This window comes from Andrographis paniculata, unplaced genomic scaffold, assembly GCF_009805555.1.
Source record: "Andrographis paniculata isolate CXL003 unplaced genomic scaffold, ASM980555v1 Contig55END, whole genome shotgun sequence".
Taxonomy (NCBI): Eukaryota; Viridiplantae; Streptophyta; class Magnoliopsida; order Lamiales; family Acanthaceae; genus Andrographis; species Andrographis paniculata.
In genome coordinates, this window is record NW_026137590.1 from 111,753 (window position 1) to 123,394 (window position 11,642).

At 40.3% G+C, this 11,642-nt stretch overlaps 2 protein-coding genes across 4 annotated transcripts; both read left to right on the top strand.

Moving 5' to 3' along the window:
• Positions 1–731: 731 nt before the first annotated feature.
• LOC127256185 (uncharacterized) lies at positions 732–5,414 on the top strand. Its single transcript, XM_051282043.1, has 4 exons — positions 732–1,557; positions 2,799–3,268; positions 3,500–3,748; positions 4,143–5,414. The coding sequence occupies exons 1-4, from the start codon at positions 1,370–1,372 to the stop codon at positions 5,228–5,230; spliced, it is 1,995 nt and encodes a 664-aa protein (XP_051138000.1). The 5' UTR covers positions 732–1,369; the 3' UTR covers positions 5,231–5,414.
• A 154-nt stretch (positions 5,415–5,568) lies between these two features.
• On the top strand, positions 5,569–11,529 carry LOC127256186 (pentatricopeptide repeat-containing protein CRP1, chloroplastic). Of its 3 annotated transcripts, none has more exons than XM_051282046.1 (6): positions 5,569–7,514; positions 8,975–9,127; positions 9,220–9,291; positions 9,504–9,774; positions 9,915–10,055; positions 11,420–11,529. In XM_051282046.1, exons 1-4 carry the CDS (start codon positions 6,321–6,323, stop codon positions 9,606–9,608), a joined length of 1,524 nt encoding a protein of 507 aa, XP_051138003.1. In that variant the 5' UTR covers positions 5,569–6,320; the 3' UTR covers positions 9,609–9,774; positions 9,915–10,055; positions 11,420–11,529. The 3 variants fall into 3 exon arrangements, with proteins under 3 accessions (XP_051138003.1, XP_051138002.1, XP_051138001.1); XM_051282045.1 differs by lacking the exon at positions 11,420–11,529 and adding an exon at positions 10,671–11,384; XM_051282044.1 differs by lacking the exon at positions 11,420–11,529 and having other exon boundaries at positions 9,915–10,663.
• Positions 11,530–11,642: the final 113 nt, after the last annotated feature.

The window sequence follows — 11,642 nt, forward strand, 5'->3', positions numbered from 1 at the left end:
AGGATTTTTCAAATAAAAAACATAAAATATTTTATTCAACTTCAAATAAAAAATTAAATAATTGTAATAAAATGTTAAATATTCAATCTAAAATAACTTGCAAAACAATCCCATATCATCATCATCAACAACAATCCTCTCTTTGTTGGTTTATTTTGTCTTTTGAATTTGTTCTTTTTGTTAAGATTGCTTTGGATTTTAAATTGGTGATGCAATTATAGTCCTGAAACCATCCACTCTATTTGAAATACGTTATGAAGGAAGGTATTTAGAAGCTTAAGAGTGTGATTGACTGACGTTGCTTGAAAAGGGAATTTATATTAAATATTTGTTTTGAAGTCTTTTACTTTTTTGTCTTCTAGGTTTACTTCTGGAACTTGAATGATCGATTGATTGTTGAGTCTTATTCCCCTATATGATTTGAATAAATTAAGTTTATATAAAATATTTTTGATGGAGTTTATTTCTAAAAAATCAATTAAAACCATTTTTGTTTTAAAATTGGTGCACATGTTCTGTTTTTCATAGCAGTTGCTAAAGGGATGTTATGAATATTATGTATTTTGGGCTTCCATAACATCCAACACCTCTCCAATCCCTCCTTTCACATTGGCTTCTTGAGGATTATTATTTATTGACTTTATGTTAACAATTAGCTATGAGCCATTTTTGAAACTTTGAAATAAAAATATGACAAATTTTGCACTTAATCTTTTTGGACAAATCAAAATGATAAAAATAATTATACTAATACAGTCAAACGCTCCTCCCTCCTCCGAAGTCCGATCCATGATCCATGATCCATGATCCACCTCGCCCGCCCGCCTCTGTCCTGTTACCTGACCTGAATGAATGTGAATTGAATTCCCCCATCTCTTCCCCCAAATGTGAAGAAATCTTATGGAAACCCTAACCCTAACCCCAACCCTAACCGTGACCTCCTCTTCCTCCTCCTCCCTCAATTCCTGCTATTGCTCCTCTGGGAAGCCGGATCCCCTCCATACATGTTATCTCCTTTCTAATTCCCTTGCTTCTCCCCCCCTCGATTTTCAATCTTGATTTTGGTTCCCCGTCACCGTCACCCTGATCCTTTATCCCGCTCTTCCCCTCTTTGCTTGCATTCCTAATCTCTTTATTTCTTCCGCCTTTCCTTCCGCCTTTCCGATTCTCTCTCGACATTACATAAATTGCAGCATTTATTTCGCAGCTTCTGTAGCATGATCAGACCGACCTACTTCTGGATATAAATAAGTTGCTAAGGAGGAGAAATTGGACCTTTGTTTTTATTTGTTTTCCTTCCCTTTTCCCCCTCTAAGGTTCTAACCTATACACATTTTTATTGGATATTTGTTTTTGAGAGTGGGCAGGCATGTGTAGCTCTGACAGTGGTGGAGGGCTGGTGGATTGTAGTGTGGGGAGTATTGTTTGGGTTAGAAGACGAAATGGATCTTGGTGGCCTGGAAAGATACTTGGACCTGAAGAGCTATCGTCTTCTCTCGTGACATCACCTCGCTCAGGAACTCCAGTCAAACTTCTTGGCAGGGAAGATGCAAGTGTGTAAGTTCAGAACTGACTCTATGCAATATGCATGTGTGTCCCTTGTCCATAAATGTCTACTGGTTGCTGAGTTTCACTGCCATCATCCGTTGTATGAAATTATTGTGTGGAATCTTGTATGCTTGAAGGAGAATGAGCATATAAAGTATATAGCTCTCAAAATTTGAACCTTTTTACATCGTTTACTGTCTTCAAGAGTAACCTGCATTGCTGCTGGCCTTTGTTAATCACATACCTCAATAAGCTCTACGTTTATTTTTGTTTCCAACTGTTTTGCAATGATATAGTTTTCGAGGCTCTTAATAATAGCTAAGGATAGTATGTTTAGCTGTTGTCAGGCACTGCACAACAGTTTCAAGCAAGCTGAGCTGGTGAATGAAGAAGTGAGCCAAAGGAATAGATTTCATTCAATACTGATGCTTCATATCGTGGAAGATGTAGGAATGAGTACATAGATTGTTGATATCTATGGTTTATTAATTGCTCCAAGTGTTGAACTAAATGTAGAGTAGTTTTAAAATACCCATACTAATTTCAGCTTGGGTCTTAATTAAAGAAACTTATACCCACCTATTTTTATCCTCCCTTTTCTTCTGCAATCTTACGTGAGGCTCTGGCGATATCAGTTATTGGTACATAGAGGTTTAGAGGCACATATGTAAGATACATTGTTACTATTTGCTTCTTTCACACTACTGTCTAATTCCCTGAACTTCCAGACAGCGTAAGAGTTTGTATATATTGCTTATTTATTAGTATGTATTACATTTGTGTAGCATCTGATATTAGATGAAGCAGTTGCTGCAAACACACTAAAGTAACTCTATCCATTAAAGATCTTTTTATTTTCTTGAAGAGGCTTCTATAGTATCTAATAGACCCATAGCTTGTTTCTTTCATATAAAAGTTACTTCCATGAGAGAAATTCTTTGATACTAGAAGAGGCTTAAAACCCCTTTATTTTCATCTTCCTTTTTGTGTTGCAGGTTTCTAAGAATAAATAGTGGAGTTCTAAAATTCTACTATTTGTTAGCTGAACTGACATGCAGCTTGAAGTAGTAATATCATAAATTATATGTGATGAACTAAGCATCTAGGCAGTTTGCTATCTGTAACATGTTCTTCTTTATGAGAGCACCTGGTTGCTTAGTAATTAAAGAAGAATTAAATGTGTCACAATTTCCTGCCCATTTTTATTTATTCATTTATTTATTTTTATGTTTCTGGCTACTTTGTTTCAGGGACTGGTACAATTTGGAGAAGTCAAAACGTGTTAAAGCATTTCGATGTGGTGAGTTTGATGACTGTATAGAAAGGGCTGAAGCTGCTCAGGGTATGCCTCCAAAGAAACGAGAGAAATATGCACGACGGGAAGATGCAATATTGCATGCACTTGAATTGGAGAGGCAATTATTGGAGAAGAAATATGGAAAAGTAACAAGTGTTTGTAATGGTGGGGAAAAGAAGTCGCCAGAAGCTGTCAATTCTGGGAGTTTGGAATGTGGAGATGCAAACCACAATGATCCTAGATCTGACCAGCTTTCTGAAAGGCTTGGTTCTTCTCCTGCTGAAAAGAATGCGGCAGACCAGATTATGCTTGATGAAACTGTGAGGGAGGGAAATCAACAGAGTGGAGATGATGAGAGTGCTGGTATACTGCCTCGGATGAGAGGCTTGCAAGACTTTGGTCTCAGTACTACTCCACCGATGAGTGAGCTTTCTTTGCCATTTGCTTTAACTTTTCTCAACAAGGTCCTGTTTCATCTAGTTCTTTATTTATATGCGCATGTCTCTTCAATAGTGGAACTCTTTGAAATAGTAGGCTACGCCGCTACTGAATTTCTCATCCAATATGTTAGTGGCTGCACTTTAGTGTCATGCACTGAATCTGGTATTGATCTTGTAAGTATACAAGCTGATTATAGTTCTATTTCTCTTTCAGGAGAGGAGCTTCCTGGAGCTGTATTTCGTGCAAAGAGGAGTAGATATGCTTATCTGCCATCTGGTTCTGGGGATTACTCAAATGACAACCAAACTATATCCTCCCAGATGGATATACGAGTTTCACAATTTGAAGGAAGAGGATATCCGGTTGACAGGGGTGAAGACCACGAGTCTGGGTCAACCGAGGACACTGAAACGGATAGTTCTGAAACTGATTCTCTGGAATTGGATTCAGATGGACTCTCTGGTAGGATTTATAGACATCATTTTTAGGCAGTGGTATCAATTTTACCATGCAACTAGAAATATGATAAAACCAACTGCATTTTTGTTTCTTTCTTTTCTCTCTCCTAGGGATGACATCCTGCTTGAGTTGGCGCTCATTATTTGTCAAGTCTGGCATTTATGTTGACAACAAATCCATCCATGACATATTTAACCGGAATAGGAGAACATGGATGTTTGTTGTGATGATCCCATAGCCTTTAGAATAATTTTTTGTGTAAAAAAGACAAATAATGAAAGCAAAATAGTATTCATTGTCATTGATGCCAAAATGCACTATTTTGCTTATCATTAATGTTTTTCACAATAATATATGTATATATATGCCCATTTAAGATTTTTTGCCTGCTTTGCAGATGGCTCTTACTCTATTGAACTGCAACCTAAATATCCTTGGAGAATCGGAGTACAAGAGGACCACGGGAGCATAAGCAGTACTGATGACCTTGATGAATTACCATTTGCTGAATCAACCAGTACTGGGGCTTCTAAATGGCACCTGAAAGGACAGAGAAATAATCAAGGTCTTGGGAAGAGGTCTCTGGACAGAGCTGATGCAGAATTCTCTGGGGGATATGTGACTGGTAGAAACTCCAACTGGAGCAACAGTGGTTTCAAGGCTGACTACGGTAATAAAAGATTTAGGAGCCATATATCCAGGTATGGATCTACTGGTTTAGGTGGCATCACCCCCTATGAGAAAATTGATTCGGAGGGATTGGGTTGGAGCAATCAATCTGCTGCCAATCGAGGAGGAGGATATTGGGAGGCCTTGCAGCAGGGGCATCTGGATCCTATACTTGATGGCAGACATCACTTTGGTGGTAGGTTCATGCTGATAGACGTTGATCTGAAAGTGGATGCCAACAACTACCGGCGGGATGTCCCAATGACCTCGGTGGTGAGCAAGTTAAATGGGCACGCTATGATCGGTCATCCCATCAAGATTGAAGCTCTTGAGAATGGTTCGACAGAAAACCTTGTTTCTGGCAGAGATCATTGTTCCCCTGAACCATTGGAGGCTCCTGCCCAGCTGCCTTCAGTATGGAGGACGGGCCGGCGGACGGCAAATGCCCGTGTACCACGCCCATTTTTATCTTCATTGATAAATGGCGGTGATGGTAGGAGGCAAGCAGCTCCATTCATTTACCAAGACCAGAGATCAAACACAGCGCCAAGGAACATGTCCCCAAATCCCGGGGATCGGAAATTATCAAGAACGAGTCCATCGTCCGGTCAGAAGATAAGAGCACTCTCATCAATCTCTGAGAAGCATCAGAGTGATCTGAGATGTGGCTGCAGAGACTACCAAGCGGCGGACGGGGCCGGGGCTGCCAATAATAAAAGGGAGAATGCGGCTGCCACGACCATAGCTTGTATACCCGTCAACTTGGTGTTTAGTAGGTTACATGAGGAATTGGTTGGGCGCCGCCAGCAGCAATAGCAGCAGCAGCAGGGTCGTCCGCAGGTTGTGTGGATTGATTGGTTACACACACACACATATATATATATATATATAGAGAGAGAGAGAGAGAGAGAGAGAGAGAGATTTATTCATCAGTAATATTAGGTGCATGTAAATTTTTTAGGAGAGAATAATTTGATGAACCTTGCAACTCCTCCTTCCATACGTTCCCCAACCTAGTACTGCTACTGCTACCTACATCCTTGCTGCTGTTGTCTTCTTTAATACACAGTTGGAATGGAATGCTGCTCTGCCTTCCTGCCAGCCTACCAGCCCGCCCGAGAGTATAGAATAGCGGTTTGCCATCCATCCATCCATCCATCCATCCATCATGAGTAGAATACGTTCCAGCCAGCCAATGGTCGGGAGCTTTGTACAAAATAAGGGAAACTCTGTTGCTTTGATCTATCCATCTGCGGCTGAGTATTGTAGATTTTCACACACACACATACATACATACATACATATGCCCCTTGCCCCCGGCGTGCCAGATGAAGTTGTATTTTGCTCGGGAGGATATGCTTACATTACATTGAAGAATTTTTTTAGTAAATGCCAGTCAGCTGTGTGCTTCGTTATTCACACACAACCATGAATTCATTGAGTTGAGTCGGCTATATTATCATAGATGTTCCTCCCAAGCCCACACATCGGACAATTGATTGTAATTCATCATCCATCCACAGTCAGAAAGAATTCCATTCCATGGCATTGGCAATGCTGCCTCGCCTCGTGCTCGTGCAGATTGAACCACCCAGGGCCGGGGGGTGGTCATCATCTCTGTTCCTCGAGATGAGATAATACATTACATGAGCTGTCTGACGTCACAGCAAAACCCTGCTTTACATAACACTCGTAGTAATTATTTGTCAAAGTACAACAACCTCTCTCCACTCCACCATGCTCAAAACCTCTCCCAGCAGCAAAGGCGGTGGCCGAGAGAGAGAGGCGACAGCCGAGCATGCCATTATCACCTTTCTCTCCATTGGATTATAGATAAGCCGAGCACCTCAAACTCGAAAGATATATATATATATATATATATATTGAAGTTGGCTCAAGGCCAATCATGGAGCTCCTCCTGCTGCAGCAGATGATGTTCTTCAGTCCCCCTTCCAAATCGCCGCCCATCCATCCCTTCTCTTTCTACTTTTCCCATCCCAGCTGTTCAAAACCTATTTCATTACGCAGGCAGAGACCCAGAAGCAGCGTACTGGCTCTAAAATACACCCCTTTTCTCTACTCAAATCACGATATGAAGGAGCTTTCTTGTGATTTCTACAACGAATCGATATGTGAACTCTGTCGGGAAGGAGAAGTCGACCCCGCCATGGCGATGTTGTCCCAGATGGAGGCGGTGGGCTTTCGTCCCAACTCTGTATCTTACTCATGTTTAATAGCGGCTCTTGGTAGAGTTGGAAGAATTCTAGAAGCTGATGTGGTTTTGCAGGAGATGCTTATTTCTGGTTGCACCCCGAAAATCAGGTTGCTCAATTCTCTGCTCGCGAGTTGCCTGCAGAAAGGCATGTTAGAATTCGCAGACAAAGTGTTGAGGGCCATTGATGGCGTTGGCCTGGAAAAGAACCGTCAGACATTTGAGATACTGATCGACTATCACGTGAATGCTAGGCGTCTGAAGGACACATGGCTTGTGATTTCTGACATGAAGAGGAAGGGCTATTCCCCGGATTCTTTCCTGTATAGCAAGATTATTCAAATTTATAGGGACAACGGGATGTGGAAGAAGGCGACGGAGGTTCTGAGAGAGGCACGAGCAATGGGGACTGAGTTGGATCTGAGAATGTATAACAGCATCATAGACACTTTTGGGAAATACGGGGAGATAGGAGAAGCTCTTCAAATGTTTGAGAAAATGCAGCAACACAGGATCAAGCCGGATGCTAATACCTACAGCTCTTTGATCCGGTGGCACTGTAAATTCGGGGATATTGACGGCGCTTTTGATCTGTTTCTTAAGATGGTGGCTGAAGAACAAGGGATTCATCCCAATCCAAATATTTTCATGATCATAATTTCTTGCTTAGGGGATCAGGGAAAGTGGGATGCCATCGAGAGGATTTTTGAGTGCATGATGCGCAGAGGGCAGCAGCGGAGTGGTGCCATGTATGCCGTGTTAGTTGATATCTACGGACAACACGGGAAATTCCAAAATGCTGAGGATTGTGTAACTGATCTGAAATTGCAAGGCATCCAACCATCACCAAGCATGTTTTGTGTTCTGGCAAATGCCTATGCTCAGCAGGTTTGCCTTTTAGCTTTGGTTAGTTGTACCTGTGGATTATTTATGATCATTTGTTGTTTGTGCAGCAATTCATGTTAGCTTATTTTCGTGTTCCTATTCATGAAGTGAGAGTCTGCCTTTCAGTGATCCTAACTTCAAGTTAAGTGTAAATCATGGACGTGTAGAGTATCCTCTATCTATTCTAATCCTATTAGTTTTTCAACACTGGCTTATTAAGCTCTGATGTATTTGATATGTGGCATTGTTATACTGAAGCACAAAATGAAGTTTTCGCTTCCTTGCCAACCCATCTTAGGTTTTTAGCTGGCTGATACACCAAATACACATCAGGGTAGATGGTAGGGATCTAAACTAGCTAATAGCATTTTCAGTTCCATAGCTTAAGTTATGCCTCAATATTTTTGATAAATCTTTTAAACAAAACCTTAGATCCACATTTAGTACATTTATTAGTTTCTGAGAATTTAGCTCGTTTTCCCTGTCACTTGTATTTTAATTTTTAAGTAGGGACTACACTGCCTCTAAATGGTCTAAATCAGGCACTCCTTATTTAAGCTCCTCACCCAATTCACCAAATTACAGCTGAAACAATCTTAAGTTAGATCAAACAGTAATTAATTGAGAGGGTAGTAGCGAAAACGAGTAAATATAGAAAGTCACTATAAGAGAAGTCCCACAAAGAGATTTCAGCTACTCATGGCTGTGAAAAAACCAAAAACATAGTTCATTTCAAAGTTCAACTTATATATTACTGCAACTACACTGGATGATGATATCTCCAGAATTTACTTCAAAATGTGATCTACCATAAAGCTGTAAATACTTTTGTGATATTTGGAAATTTTCCTCAATGAACTGCTACAAATTTAGGTGTACCAATCATGGAAGATTCAGTAAATCCATGTTTATGAAGACTTCAAATAATAATGCTATGAGGCTTTAAGCAATGAAAAAAATATGCTAAAACTAGTTAAAGTGACATATCACCCGATTGTCATAAAATCTAGTTCCGAAGTTCATGATTAGATTACTGCGAGCTCGCATATTTGGATATTTCTCAGCTAGAAATTCATGCCTGTGATAAGCTAGAGAGGTAGAAATACTTGCTGGAATTACACATTCTAATGCACGCAAGTGTAGTGGACTTTAGTTACAATTAGTTGAACTGAATGAAATCTAAGGTTTGCAAACTCTTATACAAGCCCTCTACCTAGCATGTAAATTCTGGTCGGTGTACTAGATATTTTGGCCATCATTCTTTTTGCACTATCTAGTAGCTAGCTGTCAGATAACAGAAGTTAACTTGCTCTCCTGTCAAAAGATTATTGTCTAGTCCAAACTACCAACCAACAATCTGTGGAAGCACTTGAATGAGAGAGTGAATGCTAGTAGTCTCCTTCTCCATAAAATAAAGAGTGTTAAATGGTTAATGATTCTAATTCATTGATTGAACTCTTCAGGGGCTGTGTGAGCAAACTGTCAAGGTACTGCAGCTCATGGAAGCAGAAGGGATGGAATTGAACCTAGTTATGCTGAATGTGTTGATTAATGCTTTTGCTACTGCTGGACGGCATATGGAAGCCCTATCTGTTTATCACCAGATAAAAGAAATAGTAAGTTGCACACCTTGGCACGGGCACACACGCAATACAGTTTGGAAGAATAGGGTACGGACAAGCTGAAATTTTTGTTATTGTGGGTGAAGGGTTTCAGTCCTGATGTGGTAACATACACCACCCTCATGAAGGCCTTCCTGTGGGCCAAGAAATTTGATCAGGTGCATCGTTGCTATTCCAACCTTGTTGTATGTTTATACCGTTAAGTTCAATTTGGTAGCACTAACCGACTACCTGTAGTGTTGTAGTTGAAACAAACAGTTGTGGATTCACATTGAGAGATGCTTAGTGAATTAAATCCTGTTCTTGCAAGTTGGGATTAGCATATAGTATACCAGTGCTAGGTAAGTAATTAAGGTGGTTTTGATGGCAGGTCCCTAAGATTTACAAAGAAATGGAGTTGTGTGGATGTCAGCCAGACAGAAAAGCCCGAGAGATGTTGAAATCTGCATTGCTCGTTCTTGCACAGATGCGTTGATTGTCTGGGTCTGGGCGGTGGCTAGGAGTGTTGGATTCTTCTTGCAGTATGGTCAGCACTGCAGAAGCAGGTGGGTTAGATGGGGTCAGTCACGATCTCCTCTGGAGATAGAACCTCTCTTTCAAGATGTATGAGAAGGTTTTATAATGGGCGTGCAGCAGAGGAGGTAATGTTTTATATATAACCTTGTTTGTTTAGAGTAATATGTATGTATGTATGTTTTTGGTTTTTGAGTTGAGTTGGTTGTTGCTAATTATTGGTGGTGCTTTAATTAATTTATTGGTTTGATTGATTGTTGGAGAGCAGATATGGTTTTGGGAGGGGAGGGGAACGGAATGGATAGCCTATGCCCATCCAAGTGCTGCTGCTGCTGCTGCTGCTGCATCTGCATGTATGGACATGGTGGTGGTGATGGAAAAGACAGAGAGAGAGAGAGGAGCCAAAGAGGTAAAGTAGTAAGTTAAAGTAAGGCATGTTTAGTTGTTTACTGCATTGCATAGCATAGCATTGTGGTTCTGTCCTGTCCTTTCCTCTGACCTGAGCTGCATCATTTCTTGGCTTTCTTTTATCTCTTCTCTTTTCACCTGAGCTGTCTGAGCCTGAGCAATGAGCATGAGGGAGGGAATCGGAATCTTTTAATTTGTTGAAATAAGTTTGATGATGAGAACATATCCTCTATCTCCACCTCCTCCTCCTCCTCCTGTCCTGTTGGGGTGTGTAGTGTATTTGTGCTGTGCAGTGTCCCCAGCCATTCATTGTTGCATTCCTGCCTGCCTGCCTGCCTTCATTTGAATATTGAATTCGATACCGTACTTGTTAACCATATATATATATGTATGTATGTTCCTGATTCCCTCCCTCCCTCCCCTCCAAGCTTCACATTGATTCCTGTTATTTATTACTATTATTAGCTGTAGTAGCAGTAATACATTGACTGTATTTTATTTTTATATGTTTGGTGAGTGAAAGAGGTGCATCATAGCATTAGCATGGCATGGGGAATATAGATTTAATCCAAGTAGTAATTAATAAAGGAGCATTATTATTGTTGTTACTTGTTAGGGCACCGCGTACTTCCCGTGTGAAGAAGAATAATAGTAATTCTATTATAGTGCAAGTAGTAGTCGTCGTGTCATTGTCAGTGTGTCGTGTCATGTGTACGCACAATACAATACATACATACAAAGATGTTGTTGGACAAATGAGGAAGAAGCATCGGCCGCTGGAGGTGACAATATAATGTGGCTGTAGTCAGCTGGGGGTTGGAAAGGAAAGGAAAGGAAAGGAAAGGTGTCGATGAAGAATGATTGTCTTGTCATTGCCTGAAATTGAATTTTATTTATGGCCACCTTAATTCAATTTTGAGAATGATTAACAATACGTTTCAACATATAAACTACTACTACTGCTACTACTATTTTACAAGTTAAAAAAGATTTATTTTAGCCACGCCACGGTGTACGTACTCTTATAGTTAAAACATGCAAAGAAAGAATACCACGAATATAACTTTTTAGTAATTAATACTACTAGTATATAACACCCTTTCTTTGACTTGACTTGATGTTTGTTTAGCCTTGATTTTCTTAAAAGAAACTCAATCTTGTTACATATTATTATTAATTCTTTTGTCCAAATTAACAATATACTACATTTATTATTTATATTAAAAATTGCATCCAACATCCTATTTTCATTAAATGCATAATTAATTTAATTTAATTTAATTTTCCGTTCCATCATCATCATCATCGTTCATCCCTCCCTCGGACCTTTTCACACCACACCACTGACCAGTGACCTGACCCAAGGCATTACAATGATCACACCAGACCAGACCTGACCTGACCGACCAGACACCACCTACCAAATTCTTTCTTGCTCCACATTTACCTTACTGCTGATGCTGATGCTGATGCTGATGCTGTTGCTGTTGCTGGTCCTGCTGCTATAAAAAGGCAGCCACCTCCCCCCTAACTCCGCCTCCTATTTCTATTTCTGCTCCCCCTTCACTTCACCTTCGTCTTCGTCTTC

Excerpts from the sequence above, each read along its gene's own strand:
- LOC127256185 (XM_051282043.1), top strand. The coding sequence starts at position 1,370 with ATGTGTAGCTCTGACAGTGGTGGAGGGCTGGTGGATTGTAGTGTGGGG. Across the intron at positions 1,558-2,798 it reads GGCAGGGAAGATGCAAGTGT|GGACTGGTACAATTTGGAGA; the intron begins GTAAGTTCAGAA and ends ACTTTGTTTCAG. Across the intron at positions 3,749-4,142 it reads GGATTCAGATGGACTCTCTG|ATGGCTCTTACTCTATTGAA; the intron begins GTAGGATTTATA and ends CCTGCTTTGCAG.
- LOC127256186 (XM_051282046.1), top strand. The coding sequence starts at position 6,321 with ATGGAGCTCCTCCTGCTGCAGCAGATGATGTTCTTCAGTCCCCCTTCC. Across the intron at positions 9,128-9,219 it reads ATCACCAGATAAAAGAAATA|GGTTTCAGTCCTGATGTGGT; the intron begins GTAAGTTGCACA and ends TTGTGGGTGAAG. Across the intron at positions 9,292-9,503 it reads GGGCCAAGAAATTTGATCAG|GTCCCTAAGATTTACAAAGA; the intron begins GTGCATCGTTGC and ends TTTTGATGGCAG.